The sequence below is a fragment of the Crocodylus siamensis genome, chromosome 14 (genome assembly GCF_052110815.1).
Source record: "Crocodylus siamensis isolate JL-2025a chromosome 14, ASM5211081v1, whole genome shotgun sequence".
NCBI classification, from domain to species: domain Eukaryota; kingdom Metazoa; phylum Chordata; order Crocodylia; family Crocodylidae; genus Crocodylus; species Crocodylus siamensis.
The window spans coordinates 264,764-283,118 of NC_143408.1; the positions used below are offsets into that span (position 1 = coordinate 264,764).

The following is an 18,355-nucleotide window of genomic DNA, read 5'->3' on the forward strand; positions in this document are numbered from 1 at the left end:
CATCATCTTGAGAATTGCTAATCTGTTCTGTGACACAGTCAAGTTTTACCCTGCTCAGCACAGACACTAAGCTCCAGGTTTTTCTCAGATCTCCTTCAGAATAGATGAGGGTTTTACTGATCCCTGTTTAAAACTGAAGGAACAAAACCTCGCAATCATCAGTCACTCAGGACGATGCAAAGAACCCTGAAGGCGAAAGTTTAGAGGAGGCTGATCCACTCAGAAGTGCCTCTGAATAGATTCCTCTCAAGAACAGACTCCAAGAAGGAAAAAGTCAAGGAGTGAAGATACCACCATGAGCCTCAGCCGCCTCAGCCCAGACGCACGCCGGGACCTTCTCCAAGGCAAGACAGTCCCTCTTCCCTTCCAGCCCTCCAGTCTGGTCCGGATTTTCATCAGCTCAGATTCCTCAGGTAAATAAGCTTAATGAGATCTTGAATCCTATAGGGTTACTGAGAGACTGAATTTAGGTCTTACAAGAAGGGGGTTGGCTGCCTTCTGCAGAAAAAGCCCGTATCCTTTCTGTGGGCTACAGGTCGGTGTTAAAGGTAAAGGCCGCTGCAGCTGATACATTTGACGCAGTTAGATGCTACCATCAGTGGCAGCAATGTGTTGTCTGGGAGAAAAGGACTCTGTCCCCATCCAGGGCAGGAGTTGACTAATGGCATTGCCAGTGCAGCCAGGGGTAGCCGCCAGCGTATTATACTGTACCAAAGGACAGTGGGAAAAGCTGCTGGTTGGTGCTGAGGCCAACAGGGCTTGGAGCTTTCCCTGTACCTTTAGGGAGGCTGGATGCAACAGACTCCTTGAATTGGGTTCTTAACTAATGCCCTGGAGAAAAGCATTTAGGAAGAGATCCATTCTTAGGCGCTGTCCCTAGATCTCCCACCTGCCAAGATCCCCTTGCCAGAGGAAGTGCTCTCAAAAACTGATAGACGGTGATTAATTCAGGATTTCAGGAATTGTGAAGCATATAGCATAACCTCCCCCCACCTAGAAAACACTCACCCTCCCCTTAAATGTCATCAGGAGAAAGCAGGCTTTGACCTCCCTCCCACTTCCACAAGGAGAGAGACTTCTGCATTTCTTACTTCCCTGCATCCAAAGAAAAGAGCCTGATATGTCCACACACAGGGATAGGACAACAAGGGCCAGCACGGCAACACTACTGCTGCCTCTCTGGAGGGCAAGACTGTTTCCCCAATGGGATCAATAAGTAGACAGTTAGCCAGGAGGCTGCCAGCGCAGTGCTCTTGGGAAGGAACACAGTGCAGTCGGAGACAACCGGCTGGGTCTGTCCCAGTGTATTCCAGGTGCTAATGCTTAGGGCGACAGCAGCATTTACAACAGATGCCTTAGTTGTGGTGCACTTGGTTTCAGAAGGGAGGGTGGTTCCAAGTGCCTTGAGACCTACCGAGAATGACAGAGGGAAGTTACACAAATCCTCTGGTGGAAAGGACCACACAGGTAAAGCAATAAAGGGATTCCCCTGTAACTATCCGAGACACAGAGTACTGATGAGTTATTCCAAGGGATACATGAGGGAGTCTGCTCCCTGTTGCACATGAGTGGAGGCACCATGACTCCCAGCCCAAGGGAGTCTTTTCCACTTCTGACATTGCTGCAGGTTCATTAGCCATCACTTCTTTATTCAGAGTTGTCCTAAAGGAAATCTGCAGGACCTGCTTACCCCCCTGCAATTCCAGCAATGCCTCCTTTGATTTATGCTATGCCAGAGGTACATGACACTAAGATTTAGACACAGGGAGGTACAATCCTTGCTCTGCAAAGTTTGCAGCCTAAGAAGATACTGCATAGGCAGGTGGGAACACATTCCCTTTCCTTCGCCTTTTTTTCAAAAAATGTGAGCGTGACAGATGTACAAGCAGGTGGGTACTTGAATGAGCATAGGGGTATGCACTTACGCATGAGGGAACAAGCAGCCCAGCGTGCATGTTTCTCAGTGTGAGCTTGCCTTTCTGTGGTTATGGAAATAGGGGATATTTGCATTTCCCTGTTTGCTCTGTTTAGGGTTTTGAACAGTTTATTTTTACTTTCTGTGTTTGGATTAATTCAGTGAACAGGGCCCTGTTAAAAAGGTGCTGCTGAAGAACTCCGCCCTCTTTATCCCAATTACAGCAAGAGCAGTGGCCAGGGAAGCTTCCCAAATGCCACTACATCTATAGAGGGAGTCCTCATGGGCTTTTCCACCAAGGTAGCCAAGAGAGTTCATGAGTCCCAGGCAGGACAGGAATATGAGTACTGTGAAGTGTACTGGTGGTAGAGACACATTTTGGGGGCTCAGTGATTTCCTTCAAAAGCTTGCACACGTAAAACATGAAATCCACCCACAGTGATGCTTCTAGCCTTTATGATTTTGAAGTGAGCCTTGCTCTGTAGTTCACAGTTAGACAAGCTTCCAACTGCAAGACTTTCTTGGTTAACAACTACACCAATGGTTCTTCATGGTGCTGTTGCACACGTCCTTCCCTGCAGATACGAGCAGAGAGAGCGAGGCGCTGCTGGAGGCGGCGTGTCCCGAGCTGCAGGCCTTCTGTCAGAAGCATGGCCTAATGTTTGAGGTAAATTGTCTGTTCTGTTTAGTACAAAGCATTGCTGTTGCCTCTGCTTATTATCTCACAGCCTTTTCAGCCTTGTCCAGAGATCATACAAGTACATGGGACAAGAAAAGTGACCTTCACTCCAAAAATGCTCCCTGAATTTCTTGCCTTGCCTAAGAAGCAGCAGGATAGAGCTGTACTGGCTTTCCAGGCCATATGCTTAAGAACGCATTTGGGCACCTAACTCCTGTGGATGTCAGTGAGGAGTCAGGCAGCTCAATAGCCTTAAGGATTTGGGTTTACTTGCTACTGAGTCCATCCTCTCACTCCCAGATCCTGGCTGGTAAAATATTCATCACTCTCTCTAACAAGGGGCTGCTTTGTTCTTCCGCCCAGGGAGAGATATTATTGCAGGAGCTTTTCCATACCCACTGCGCAGAACTTTTGGCATGGAAGAGGCTGCTGCAATGCCAGGGCTCAGTCTTATTTTCCCTGTAACTGCAGGATCCAAATATTGTAACAAAGACTTCCCAGATTATCAAGCTTCCCCTACTTGAACAAACAGAGCCACCTACCAGCTGCCCACGGTTCAAACTCCTCACCACATGTCCTGACAGATATTCCTGGGGAGGGGCGTTAAGTGTCTCTATGTCTCTTTCCCATTTCTAGCTGCTCCAGTAAGAGAGGCAGACATGGGACCGGTTGGTTTCAGTTTGTTTTTTGTAAGCACAGGTGATGGGACAGCCTTATCCCCCATAGCCTTGCTATGTGACACGGGGTTAACTCCTACAGCAGTTGTTGTTTCTGCTTGGAACTGTTCTGCAGATGATTGACTTCAGGTGGGGTATTTGTGACCTGGCTGACCCGGATCACACCGACACAGAACTGTGCTTGGAGGAGATTGAATCCTGCCAGAAACTGTCCGTGGGTCCCAGCTTCATCGTGAGTACAAGGAGCACGGGAGCCCCAGTGCCGGGGAGGCGGCGCCGCAGGGGCGGACGCCGGCCCACACCCCTCTGCCCGCAGGCGGTGCTGGGCCCGGGCCCGGGCCGCGGGGGCGGAGGCGCGCGGCCGCCCCGCCTGGTGCCGGCGGCGGAGTGGGAGGCGCTGGCGGCGGCGCTGGAGGCCGAGGCCGCGCGGCTCTTGGCGCACTGGTACCGGCGCGACGACAACGCGCTGCCGCCCGCCTACGCGCTGCGGCCGCTGCCCGCCGGCCCCGGGGCGGGGGCGTGGCGGCGCGCGGGGCCGCGGCTGGGCTCGTTGCTGCGGCGGGCGGCGCGGGCGGCGGAGCGACGCGGCCTCCTGGGCCCCGAGCAGCGGCGGCGCTACGAGGAGTCAGGTGCGGTGCGGTGCGGTGCGGTGCGGGGGCGCCCTGCCCTGCCCTGCCCTCCGCTGCTGCAAGGCGCCCCCCCCCCCCCATCGCTGCAGGGCTGGAGCAGCAGCTGGAGCGCGGCCTCCGCGGCAGGGCCTGCGTGCTGCTGCGGGAGGCGGCGGGGGCTGGCGGGCCGGGGCCGGGCTGGAGGCGGCTGCTCGACGGCCCCGACGCGGAGCGGCTGCGGGTGCTGGCGCTGCCGGCGGAGGCCGCGGGCCGGGGCCGGGGCCGGGCCTGGCTGGAGCTGCGCCGGCAGCTGGTGGGCGCCGTCCGCGAGCAGGTGGAGCGCAGCCTGCGGGGCGCGGAGCAGGGCGCGGAGGCGGAGCGGGCGGCCGCGCTGCTGCGGGAGCTGAGCCGCCAGGCGGGCGCGGGCCGCGGGCTGGCGGCAGCGCCTGGCGGAGCGCCTGTGCCGCCGCCTGGGGCAGGACGACGCCGGCGGCCGGGCCCACGCGCCGCTCGTGCTGCTCGGGCCGCCGGGCTGCGGGAAGACGGCGCTGATGGGCGAGCTGCGCCGGCGGGTGCGCGCCGTGCTGCGGCCGGGCGCCGTGGTGGTGCTGCGCCGCCTGGGCGCGGCCCCGCTCCGCTGCTCGGTGCGCGGGCTGCTGGCCGGGCTCTGCCTCCAGGTGAGCCTGGCCCTCGGCCTGCCGCCGCCGCCCGCGCGGCTCACCGGCGCCTACGCCAGCGCGCTCCGCTTCTTCGGCCGCCTGCTCCTCGCCGTCTCCCGCCGCGGCTCGCAGGCGCTGGTGCTGCTGCTCGACTCCGTGGACCAGCTGCTCCCCGCGCCCGGCGCCCGCCGCCTCCGCTGGCTGCCCAAGGCCTGCCCCCCAAACGTGCACGTCGTGCTCTCCGTCTCCGCGGCGGAGCACGGCCTCCTGCAGAGCCTGCGCGAGGCCGTGCCCGAGGCCGAGGCGTACTTCGAGATGGAGCCGCTGTCCAGCGGGGAAGGCAGGGAGATGCTGGAGGGGCTGCTGGCATCAGCCGGCCGGAAGCTGAGCCCAGCTCAGCGGGCTGTTCTCCAGCACAGCCTCCCAGCCGGCGGGGACCCCTTGCTGTTTCAGCTGGCTTTCCAGCAGGTCCGGAGCTGGGCCTCCTACACCCCGCCCTCAGCACTGGTGATCAGTCACACGGTCCAGGACGCCCTGCACCAGCTGTGTGACACGCTGGAAAAGCTCCACGGCTCGGTCCTGGTGTCCCACGCTCTTGGCTATATTGCCTCCTCCCGGTGAGTACCACTGCTGGCCCTCTGGAAGCGTCTTGCAGTCTTGGGGGAAAGCTGTTTAAATTCGTCTGCAGATAATGCAGCAGCTCAGCACTTCTTCCAGCCTGCAGAGACCTTTAATACAAACTCTTCTCTCGCCCACCAGCCTGTGTCAGTCCTGGCCCCACGGGGGACAATGTCCCAGGGGCTGTGTGTCAGATAATTAATCTCCCATGCTCATCCAGTCCTTGTCAATCTCAGAGCCAGTGGGTGCCCTGGTTGTGGGTGTTTCACACCCAGGCTGTATGTGTCTGTGACCAGCAGCTAGATGAGGTTCCCATAGATGCTTGTTTAGGGGCAGCACTGGACTACAAGCCAGAGTGTGTGAGATGGGACCCTCTCACTCCCACTTAGTGCCACTGCGTGCAGCAGGGAGGAAGAGAATAACCTCCCCCTCTTCCTACACCCATCCTGCAGGAACGGGCTGGCAGAGGCAGAGCTGAAGGATGTCTTGTCCCTTGATGATGAGGTTCTGTCTGAGATTTACCAGCACTCCTCTCCTCCAAGTAAATCCATCTTGCGTTTGCCCCCTCTGCTGTGGGCACGACTTCGCCGTGATGTTCAAGACTGCTTAGTGGAGATGCAAGCAGATGGCTTCACCCTTCTTGGCCTTGCTCACAGGTACGCGGGGATGTGCTGAGGCACAAATTCCTGTGTCTGGGATGTCCCAAGTCTGAGCTGTGCAGAGAGCCCATTTTAGGCTCTTTGTCCCTGCTCTGCTCTTCATCCCCATCAGCACCGACTCATAAGAATGCTGTGCCCTGGCTTCTTATTCCAGTGCCTTCCCTGTTTCTTTCCCTCTTCAGGCAGTTTGCTGAGGTTGTGCAGAATCGTTACCTGTCCGCACAAAACCAAACCAAACGGCATTTGCTCCTGGCAGATTTCTTCAGGGGGACTTGGAGCTGGGGGATGAAAAAACCCTTTCTTTTGCCACTCCGTGGCACAACTCTCAATGCTGACAGGAAGGTGAGGCGTGTCAGCAAGCCTTCTCTGTAACCCTGAGCTCCATCGCTCTGTAACCCTGAGCTCTACCTCTGACAACAATCTTGTTTCCGGTTGCCTGCTTGCTCGGCAATATTCCGATAGCTACCATCTCCCACAGGCTGTCCCCTGAAGGGCTGGCCATTGCATCATGAGATGGCACCCAGATACTGCAATACTAGTGTCATTAGAAAAATTAATCTACTGTCTCTCCCCTGTGTTCTCCCCAGTAATCTCCTCCTTTCTTTCCCAGGTACCACCTCAGCCGCTCTGGTTCTCTGATACTATTGCAAATCAGAGGAAACTGAGTGAATTCCCTTTTCACTTACTCAGTGCTGGGCAAATTGAGGAGCTAAAGCGGGATGTACTGGGTAAGGGCTAGGGGGTGCAATGCTCAACAGGGAACATTTTCACGCCTGCAGTTGCACACAAGGGAAGCACAGAATCGCAGCACTTTTGCGTGGAAAGCACTGGAAGCTGCCAATAGCAACAACAGGGAAACTAGGAAGGATATCTGTGAAAGAGAGAAAGTTAATTCTCCCAGTCCCCCATTATGCTTTCTGCTGTCACTGAAAGAATCAAACTTGTTTCCAACTCCTCCCAAGGCTTAGAAGCAAATTTTTTAAAAGTAGAAGAGGGGGAAAAAAAACACACACTCTGAGAGAGACCCAAAAAGGAACCATGCAAGTGATAGTCCTCAGCTTCCCTGGCACAGGCCTTGATTTTCCACTTCCCCCCCAACCCCATTGGGCCCCTGATCCCTCCCAAGTGCAGCCCACCCACCTCCTACAATTGTCCACTCCCCAAGCCCTCAAGTAGCTTTGCTCCCTCTTTTGCCTGATCTTTTCTCTAATAGTCAGCACTCCCTCCTGCAGGGAATATGAACTGGATCATCTGTAAAATCACTGCTGCTGGAATAGAGAGCGTTGTGGATGACTTTGCCATGTGCATTACTCATACTAACTGCCCAGAATTAAGTCTTGTGCAAGATGCACTCCTCCTCCTGAAACCAACCATTGATGATATGGATGGCGTTGTAGGTAAGAGCTTGACTTTTGTCACACTTGCAAGTGGGCAGATCTTTTCTGGGGAAAGGGTTGTCCCTCTGCCTCCCTAGAAGAAACTTCTTTCTGGGTCATTTCAATTAATGGTCTCCCCCATGCGGAGAGCTGGCACAAGACTCATGCAGTGCTTGGGTCTGGCAGAGCTACTGCACAGGCATGAAAAGTCATCAGATTTCACCACAGGTCCAAGGGAATCTTCCCAGTGGTTTTCCAGCTCTGTGTAGTAGTAACACTAATTAACGAGAAGGATTCACAATTTCCTCCCAAAATGCAGATAGATGCTCCAACAGCCAGTTAATTCTACCTGCGCTTTTATGCTATGTGATTTACTGCTGTATCCAAGTGTCTTACGGTGGAAACACAATTTTGAGACATTCACTTCAGTTTGTTACATGTTCTTAGTGTATGAACTGCAGTGCATACAGGATATTGCTAGTGGCTTCTCCCAGGTGTACCATGGCCACGAACTGGGAGCCTTTGAAATCTCCTTTTGTTTTTCCACCTTGCAGAAGTGAGTACTATATATACAGAAGTGCTGGGCAGGCTTCATTTTTTCATCTCATCTTATCCGGATCTTGTTGGGAGGTTGTGCCAGCAGTGTTTAGACTGGTTTGAAGTCTGTCCACATCCTGTTCTCATCCCACTGTGTGGATTCCTCCAGCCTCCTGGTGGGCCCCTGCAGAAGACTCTCACTGGGTTTCTCAAAGGTAAGGGTTAGAGGTAGGGGTACAGTAAGGACCTTCACTCAGAGAATTGAGATCGCCACAGAACTTGACAGGCACAAACCATTTTAATGAGTCTAAAAATACAGGCGCTAAAAACTAGTTAGCTCTGGTGTCAGCACTTTCTGGTCTGTGCTTCTCTTGTCGCCTAGCAGCTGTGCCACTTGTTATTTGCTGCCTGGGAGATGATGTGTGATTTCTTGGTGTCTCCTGGTCAGTTTCAGACACTTAAGTAACTGTATCTGTCACTGTCACTGATCCATCAGCACAGCACAGCACATACAATCACAAATCTCAGCAAACAGAAGGGAAGCCTGAAGAGGACTACAAGAAAATGACTGCTAATGCTCACGCTAGCCCAAGAAATGAAAACCTAGATTTCGTTTTCTGGTTTATCTCTTTCTCAGTGTGAAGTGGTGGCGTAAGTGTTGTAAACAGTGGATATTGTGCTCTGTTTGATAGGCAGAAGTAGGTGCAGCAGTAGCATCCAGTTTGCGAAATATCTATACGTATGTAACACAAGATATATTAATATTTGGTTCCCTTCTTTCCTGGCATTAGCCACGTGTAGCAATGCTTCAGTAGATTAGAAATAAAGTTGGCCAGGCTGTCCCAACATGTATACAGAATGGGACAAGATAGCTCCTAAACTCCTGGCTTCACAAAGAAAAAGGTCTGTTTGCTGATTATATCATTTATAATGAACTTTGCACCAGATTCATGTGGAATTGCTGAAAGGCCAAGTCTCTTTCCCATCCAATAAAAGTGGGAACACTGGTGTAGGTACATCTGAAGGAATCTAATTTAGCCTGGTTGGCTCCACTGTATCATCACCCAAGTGACCTTGGCAAGGGACCTGATGCTGTCACAGATGGGAAGAATTCCACCACAGCAGTTTTCCAGGGGTCTTCTTGTGGCCTGCAGCCACTTCTTTCATCTGTGTTTCACTGCAGGTATCACAGTACTGGAGGTCAGTTCTGAGCACAAACTAATGGTAGCAGGGTCCCAAGACGGTTCAATGCTTGTGTGCAACATGGAGAATACTGAGGTGATGCAAGCCCTGACTGGTCATACTGGTAAGCCTTTCAAGAGATAGGATTGGTTCCTGGAGTTCTGCTTCATAACACTTCAGGCAGAGCTGTACAACAGCAATACCCACACCTCTGTATTAGCATTTTTTCTTAAGATTTAAGGTGCTGTCGGTTGCATTCTAGGGCCAAGTTCTCCTCTACAAAACACAGATTCCCCTAATACTGATCAAGGAAATTGCCCCAAATGAAAAATAATCCTAGGATGCAGCAACTGAAAACCTCTAAATGCCTTAAAACTGACCCTCTCTAATGTTATCATGCAATTCACTCTCCTTAGAACATTTTTCTTGTGGGCTTACCAGGGCCCCAACTGCATTGGATCACTCCTATGCTATAGGATCAGCAAGTATACCACAGCTAATGGTAAATCCAGGCATTTTTTCCAATTGTGGGAAGTGTTTATTTGTATGGAATAGAATACAGCAAACACATGACAAAACAAGCTATAAACAACCTGTTGTTTTAGATTTGATATCCAGTGCAAGGCCTTCAGTGCAACCGTTAAATGATCAATAGGACACTCCTCTGTGATGTGTGCTATAGTTTGGATTTTGTCACACATGCACTTGGGGTCTTTAATAAAATTCCATATATGTAGTAAGCAGTTGCATCTAACTTGTCCAATATGAACCCTATTTAACATTGTCCAGCTCTGCCAGGAGGCTTAGACGTGGGGTCCGTGATAGGAAATGCATTAGTGATGTCAACTGTGCTCCATTGCTGGATCCATTTTTCCTTGATTTTTAAAGTTTTTGTCATTCAGCTCTCTTCCTACATGCCAAAATGGCCTTCTCAACTTAAGCCTTGGCCTAGGGGGGTCATTAAATTCCTGAGAAATTGGTAGCGAATTGAATGTAAGCAGCTTTTTGTAGACTGTTTACGTTGGAGATCAGGAGGAGGGGTACGAGAGAAGACAAACAGCCAAGGAACAGGAGTGCATCTGCAAGTACCTGCTGTGCATCGCATTGTTTCATTCAGCTGAGTTAGTCAGGCTGGCATAGGTGCTCCTGCCCCAGACTGGGGAACAATACTCGGCCACTGAACAAACAAAGGCCAGCACTGACATTCTAAAAACTTCAGCATCGCTTCCCCATCCAGTTTTGAGATGATGTTATTACCTGTAGCAAGTTTGTTCTTATTTATTTGTAGATGATGCCTAGAGGTGAGATGACAGTCAAGGTGGACTCCTAAATATTTGGGGTTGGGTTTGTAGCCAACCAGTTTTCCACAAAAGCCGATTCTTAGATAGGCGTTCACCTGTGCATCGATGACGTGAAACAAGGGGAAAAAAAACTTTTGTCAGGGTTGGGCTTCAAATGTCATTCATTAAAATAGACTTCTAACTTTACCAAGTGGTTTCAATAATACTAGGGTCAGAGCCCTGTGTGAGGATAGCAATACTATCAGCACAAATAAGTTTTCTTGATGATGTGTGGGGAATATCGTGTGTATACCAATTGAAGAGGATGGGTGTCAGAACAGAGCCCTGTGGTAAACAATTGTTGACAAATCAGCAACCCCCGTTTTGCTAACACTCTTTTCTGCTATGTTGTAGCTGAGGTGAAGTGTGTGAAAGTGTTTGGAAAAGGGACTTCTGCTGTCTCAGCTGCCATGGATCACACTTTACGTATCTGGAATTTAGTTTCTGGCAGAGAAAAGTTTTTAATCGAGGACACTCGCTTCAGCACACTGCATCTGTGTCAGCTTCACGTTGATGAAAGGAACATGGTTGTTTATTCAGCATCAGGTGAAAAGGTACAGAACTCGTACCCATTGCATAAGGTAAAGTGCACAGAGAGGATTACAGCCTACTATGGGTCTGAGTAGAAAACTGAAGTTGTTATAACATCAGGAAGGTTAAGGAGTAAAGTGACAAGCTGGTCTTCCTGTCCTCGCTCCGTGCAGGGTATTTCTTAGTACTCTGCCTCATATAGGTAATAACATTTTTAAATGATGGGAGTTGCTTCCCTTCCCTTCCATTGACTAGTGCAGCAAATCTTATTTTCAGCAATCAATTTACCAAGGAACTAGAAAAGAATATTGATTGCTTGGAGCCTTGATTAGATGTAAGAGCCAAGTGTACGTGCTTCCAAGAAATCTTTTGTATGATGCTCCAAGATATTCAGTGTGAAAGGCAGAAGCAACGTCAGTATCTAACTTCTAGAGTGAATATGTAGTTAAATGTTGAAAAGGACATAGTGGGACTAGGCCATATGTCAATCCTTCTCCTTTTTTACTAGGTTAGTGGCTGGCATCTGGAAACAGCAGAACTTGTTTTCCAGATTTCCAGTGATGTCCAAGATGTGTGGCTGTGCACTGCTGTGTTTGTCCCAAGGCTGGTAATTCTGACAGTGTCTGAAGGAGGAACAGTGTGCCTGTGGGACAGAAGCACCGGAGCAATGCAGTCTAAACACCAGCTATCATGGCTACAGAAAGAAGCACCAACTTGCAGTGCTTTGATCCAGAAGCAAGGAAAAATGGTGGCAGGATTTAACAGAGGGTCCCTGTCCATGGTATGTGGCTATCTGCTTAGCTGTGCTATAATGTTTTAGGATTTAAATCTGCAGGTGGATCCTAGATTATCTCTTCTCAGTGTCATTTTGCTCTGTGTTGCTATCTGTATCTTTGGTCTTTTATCATTTGTGTAAATTACTTGATGTATTTTCACAGTTCTGAGACTTCCGAGAATTTCCAAGGCAGCCAATCTAACATGACCTGTCACAAGGTCCTCTGTCTGTTGTGCTGCCTTTTCGTTATTGTCTGTCAACAGCAACACAATTATGAGGTGTCAATGAACTAGGGTGCTGTGTCTGACACTGCCACAAACTCACTGTGAGGCTAAGCAAATCATGTTCCCTCTTGGTGCCTCAGTTCCTCCACATGTAATAGGAGAAAAGTATGTATGACTCGAATGTTATCTGTTCACAAAGCACATTCAGCTGCTCTGTGGATGGAAGTTGCCACACAGCAGAATATTGTTGGGAAAGGAGAAAGGCAGGCAGAGGAGGGGAAAACTTGCAGTGAGACCTTCCTTGTAACCGTCCACTGAGAGCAAGTGAAATGAATCGAGTCACAGTTCCAGGCACCATTTCCAGTTGTGCTAAACTGGACACAGGCTAGGTCTCCAGAGCTCTTCATCTCCTCAGGATGAGCAGAGCAGGCTCCCTAGACCTTATTTTCTAAAACTAAAACAGTATTACTAGTCTAGGCTAGTGTACATCTAGGAAGCATACAGCATCAACAGGCAAACTGAACTCCACTCCTTTCAGTTACAATCAGGCAACATTTATCTTCCACCTAAAGCTTAACAAACCTAATATAATTTTCTGATCCTAGCTTCTTTTTGCACAGATTTCTTCTGATGGAGCCAGCTTGCTGGAGAAGCTTCCTCAAGGCGTTCGCTTTGTGGTGACATCAGAAGATGAGTCTCTCCTTGCTGCAGGTTTAACTGCAGCCCTGATACTTAGGAAAAATATCACCCGGTTTATAAAAGATGACAGCACAAGTTATTCCACATCGCATACCAGATGTTGCTCAAACAGGGGCCAAAATGGAGGAGGTCTTCCTACTTTATTATTACAGTCTAATTAAGAGGCCCAAGGAGTAGAAAGGAATGGGTAAAATGTACCTTTTGCAAAGAACTCGCACATGGCCAATGTACCTACACCCTCTGTCATGAATACTGTATAGGATTTATGACTGGGTAAATTTAACTCCTAGATTTCTGAACTGTTTTCATTAAAACAACTTCAGTAACACACACTGACTGACTAACGCAGTATGTTAGGGATGCCAAGCACTTGGCTCAGTGGGTCTGGCTTGATCTGTACCCTGAGAACTCGTATTTAAAAGTCTTGTAGTCCAAGTCTTTGTACCCCAAACCAATACATTCACTAACCACAGTCCATTCTTTTAGGCTTTGGGGAATACGTGAGAGTGTTCCTGGCTGATTCAAGTGGATTCTGCAGGTTTCTAGCAACAGACTTGGAGCATGAAGGTGTGGTGCATACAGCTGTTATCTCTTCTGACAATAACATCATTGTTACAGGCTCTCAGGCTGCATATATCCAGGTGAGGGAACGAGGGCAACTTTCCTGAACTGCCTTCTCCAGACATAACTCACAAAATGTGTAAGATTCTGATCAGGTTCTGCACAGCCACAAACAAAATCATCCCCAAATCAGGTTGTTAAAGTACTTCTGTCATTGCCTTATTTGAAGATCTCTTCCCCTTCTTTCCTGGTTTTAGTCTTTTCTCTTATTATCTGCATTTCTGGCACTGAACCAAAAACAGTAGTACTTTGTAAATATATTGAATGCCAGGCTGAGGTGAGCTGCTAGCCAGTATAATGCATTTTTTCTTTAAACATTTAAGCTGTACTATGCACTAACCAAGGAAGCTAAAGCAGTCCTGATAGAACATTCCCCACCTGTGGTGCCATGTCTTGCCAAAAGGGCTAATACCCAGGGATGTCTGCAGGATCATTCAGAACACAAATCAAATTGTGCTGGCCCAGGTGAATGTTGCTAATGCAGTGCTGCTTCTGGAAGCTGTCCCATTTCTCTTCATCCTGTGTTCTGTAAACTCAGTTTTTCTTCTTTTGTTTTCAGTTTTATGAGGGCAGGTCTTGTGTACTGCAACATGGGCTTTATTTCTCAGAGGTCTAGTCTATAAAGATCACAAATCAACCAATCTCCTGCATAGGGATGGTGAGAAGAAAGGTAATTGCTTATTGATTGTGTCTTCTAATCATTTTGATTGCATACCTCTTTTTTCCTAATTCTTCCTAGGTGTGGAGTTTATCAAAACAGGGTTTGCTGAAGGATACCTTGGGTGGAACACCAGCAACACTCTTAGCCCTGCATGGTTGCACATTGGTATCTGCTTCCCACAATGCCCCATGTGTCAGAGCATGGGACCTCTCTTATGATAATAAGCACAAAACTGTAGTACCTTTCCTAGGTTGCAGTGCAGTGTCTCAAGATGGGAACTATGTTTACTTCCCTCAGCCTGGAGAGAACCATAAAGTCATCATCTGGAACAGCATAGAAGGTGAACTGAAATCTAAAGCACCTCTGTAGAGAATTAGTGCTGGGCATGGTGGCAGGGGGAGGCAGGATTATGCAGGAAAGCAAATGACTGATTCAAGATAACCAGAAAAGGTTGTTGGTCTCCCAACAGGGATGCAAAGCCCATCCCCTGAAAGGCTGGGTTAGGTGGAAAGGGCCTGTAGATTAGAAGTCCACTTTTATCATACTTATTTGGCTTTATTTTTGTCCGTATCATTATGACAACATCTCTTATTTTGTCTCCCTCAGCTGCCCTTACTGTGAAGTTATATGAAAAATTCACTCTCAGCTATGTAGAAGGGAAGTTATCCATGCAGAACTAGCAAAGGAAAGGCCTCACCAATCATCTTTTCTCTTGTAGGTGCAGAGTGTGACACACTGGACACCTCCACTCAAGTGAGAAGCCTGGAGGTGGCCGAGCAGAGAGAACTCCTTTTCACTGGGCTGGTATCTGGAGCAGTCCTGGTTTTTCCACTGAATTCCAGGCAAGATGTGGTGTGCATCCCACCCCCGGAGTCACAAAAACCAGTCAACCACATAGCACTCAACAGGCAGGAAACACAACTAGTTGTAGCATATGATAATTTAGTTCTTGTGCTGGATGTCAGCCCTGGAGAACCATGCCCAGTGATTGACAAGCCTGTTTACACCTTTTATACCCAGCTCCCTGCTGTTATTTCCAGCGTGGCTGTCCTTACAGACTGTCGGGTCCTCTACGGCATGTCCAGTGGGGACTTATTCCTTTATGACTGTCCACGTTCCCAAGTATTTCCTTTGGAAGCCCACAGAAGCAAAATCACTTGTTTAGAAAATAGTCATGGAGAACAGTGGGCACTGAGTGGCTCTGAGGATTCTCTGCTGTGTCTGTGGGACTTGGAGCTCTGCCAGTGGAAACATGAGATATGCTATTATAAGGTACTGCACCAGCAGAGCTTGGGAACGCAACATTATTAGTCATTTATTCTAATGAGCCAGTACAGATATAACTAGTCCAGTTTTCAAATAGCAGGCTTTCCAAACACTAGCAGCTAGGTGCCTCCTTTTGGCATCTTAGGCCTGAACTGCACGCTTGTTTCCAGGTTTAGCTACCTCATTAAAGAGTGTGCTTTCTAGAGAGCCCACTAATAAACTAGTGCTGTTAAATTTTTTTCTAGCCCCAAAACGCATCTTCAGAGATGCTTGGTTAGAACTTATCCACCACATTTACTTAGTTGCTTGTTTGCATCCTGCTCTTGGTTATGTACATTGTTTAGCTGAGGTCAAGTAGAAGCAGCATAAAGGATTAACAGGCTTAGCCCTGTGAAGTCCCATAAAAGGGGAAGTGATGGAAGAGCTTGAGCCATTTTTCAGCTTTTCACCTGTTCCTGACGGGCCTCAGCCTTTACCCAGCCATAGGCTGCAGAGTTTGCACTCACTCCTTTTGGTAGCCTTCTGAACTTTTACAGGACACTTTTTTGAAGAGCTTTAGAAGCTTAAAAGCAAAATGGCAAACTTGTTGCATTTTCCGTCTTGCTTAGAACCACTCTGGAAACACTGGTTAAGTTAAAATGTATGCCCACTCTTAACCATCTAGGTCGTCTTAATCTTCGTGCATTTACCAGTACGTTCAGGTCTAATTCAAACCGTTATCCATTTTTAGCATTCATCCTTCTTGAAAGGTGTTGAATGTGCTTGCTTCTCAAAAGATGATAAATACCTGTATACTGGATTACTGGATCAGTCCATTGCAGTTTGGGATGTTTCAAATGGTAAGTAAATCTGTATCACCAGCTAAGATGAGAGGGCACACCTTACTGCACCATTTTCCAACTTTTTGAGCTGAGCCCCCACTTTTGTTTGTACTGTCCTCCTCGCCCCAGAGGGGCAGTGCAGCCAGGCACAAGGCATCCTTTGTCCTAGCAGCTGCTGTGGCTCTGCTTGGCTCAGCTCCTGCACCTCCTGCCTTGGCCCTGCTGTGGCTCTAGGCTGCACACCCACTGAACTGGGCTTCCAGAGGTGCAGCAACCCCCTGGCAGAGCCTGCCCACCCCCACGCCCCCAGTGCAGCTGCGGAGACACCAGCCCCTTGTAAACTTCTCTTCCATGCCCCCCTGTGCTGCACCCCCACCTCCAATGTTCCTTCATGCCCCCCAGGGGGAAGCACCCCACAATTTGAAAACCTTTGCTTTATTAAACAGGTATGTAAGCTCCTTTATGTGGTACAAAGGAAAACAAAGTTTACACTCAGTTTAAATGAGAAACTAAGTTGGTTACACATTAGCACAAGGAATTTGGGATCTCCTAGCCAAAAAATAGATTTTTGACAGAGAGGTAAAGTCTCTGTAAGTTGCAGCTACATAGAGATGGGCACTGACCCCTACCTCTGCCTCCCTTGAATCCATGAGAACATCCCACAAATGCCTAACAGTACACTCTGACCTTCTGTGACATTGCAAAGAGAAGTACCATCCCCAGCGTCAAAAAAGGGACTCTAGGGAACAGCCTCATTACATTGACTAGCCCAGGGGCAGGCAATTATTTCGATCAGAGGGACACTTACTGAGTTTTGGCAAGCCATTGAGGGCCACATGTCAGGCAGCCTGGGGCAGATAAATATTAATTTTCTAAATTTTTTAGGGGCCCTGCGGGTAGGATAGAATGGCCTGGCAGGCCACATTTTGCCTACCCCAGACTAGCCAGTGGCACCAGTGACTGTAGTTTCTGCCATAAATGTAGTACTTTCTACAGCAGGGAAGCTGTCTGAGGGCTTGTCAGGGTCCATGTATAAGGTACCTTAAAAATCTGTATTTAGACTCATCCTAAAAGCTTAGGCCCACATAAGTGCAAGAACATCATATCCAGCATAAGGGAAAAATATGTACGCTTCCATTTTCTTTGCCTTTCCTCTGTTAGATGCTGTTGTGTGCTCACTCTTATTTCAGGGTTACATAACAATTGTGAACTTTATGCTTTAGCTTGTTATAAGGCTTGCGACTTGTCATTCTTTCACAAAGGATGGGCAGCTAGTTTAAACAACTGCAGTTTGGATTAGCAGATTTCCTTTTGTTAAACTGATGCGACAGGGGGCTTGCTTTCATATCTGTCAGACAGGAATCCAGAACATTACTGTAGCCATAAGTAATGCACTTTCTCCACTGCAGGTTATAGTGCAGTAGCAAGTACTTTCAGGGCAGCATGCCCATGACCCTGTAAAACAAGTTAATCTCTGCAAGTTTTATGGCAAAATCCTTTACAGGCTTTTATTACCTACCCCAATCCTTGTTACAGTCTAAAGGAGCTGATGACAAACTTCCACCCTTCCTTCACATTAACACCAGTAATTATGGAGCCATTTATGGAAAATGGCAGGGTCGCCTGTCCTTCAAGGGTAATGTACTACGCTGCAAATCTTTTCCCTTTCATCTCCTGCAGGTACTCTGCTGGCTGTGCAGTTTGTGCATGCAACTGCAAGAAGAATCACGCCAACTGCTGATGGGTTTGTTGCAACAACAAATCTTGGCTATATAATTCGTGAGAAGTTCCACTGCCCACAGTCCAGCAGCCACCAGCATGACCCACTCCAGCATGTGGAGGCAACATGCATAGTCAAATCCAGGAAGGGAGAAGAGGCAAATTCAGGAGTGCAGCACAGCAATCAAGGAAATGCCTCCAGACACCAGATTCAAAACCACAAGCCTTCACAGAGCTGTGCAATTGTGTAAGAGGAGGGAAGCAGCAGATTGGGAAGACACAGCCTTGGGACCCAAGATTAAGTGTTCAGGCCAAGCCACTTAAGTCAGAAGCAGAGAGCTGGGGTTAAATTTGGGAGTTACTAGATCTCTTCTCTGTTCAGTCCTATACTATGCAACGAATAAAACCAACTTAACCATAGCATTTCCCAGTATATTTGATCAGTTAGCATTGTTTACCAGAAGCAGAGTCAACCCATCCAACTGTGGAACCATTAACATGTGTTATGAGTAGACACAAGGCCCTGCTGTTGTGAACCGCCACCCCCCACCTGGCCTGAGCATACAAGCTCCACAGAGCCTGCAGCTCACACGTCCATCATGGCAGGAGCAAACTACCACCCCATGAGCCCTCGCTGACTACACGCAGAGAACCGTGGCAGATTCTGACACTAATCCCCTCGCTCCTAAATACACCCTGCATAGAAGCCAAAGGGAGGAGTTATATATTACAGTTAAGGCAACAAGATTGTGATTACAAGGGTAGTGTTTGGCAGGCTGCTGCGTGAA

General features: G+C 48.9%; 1 protein-coding gene across 1 annotated transcript; it reads left to right on the forward strand.

Moving 5' to 3' along the window:
* Positions 1-154: 154 nt before the first annotated feature.
* Positions 155-17,987, forward strand: NWD1 (NACHT and WD repeat domain containing 1). The gene is given in 18 exon segments (XM_090028003.1): positions 155-413; positions 2,497-2,582; positions 3,387-3,503; positions 3,588-5,155; positions 5,609-5,812; positions 5,998-6,157; positions 6,426-6,543; positions 7,048-7,212; positions 7,746-7,943; positions 8,912-9,034; positions 10,605-10,804; positions 11,290-11,562; positions 12,401-12,491; positions 12,966-13,120; positions 13,840-14,101; positions 14,480-15,033; positions 15,758-15,866; positions 17,529-17,987. Coding segments are annotated over 18 exon segments (4,791 nt in total). The 5' UTR covers positions 155-295; the 3' UTR covers positions 17,819-17,987.
* Positions 17,988-18,355: the final 368 nt, after the last annotated feature.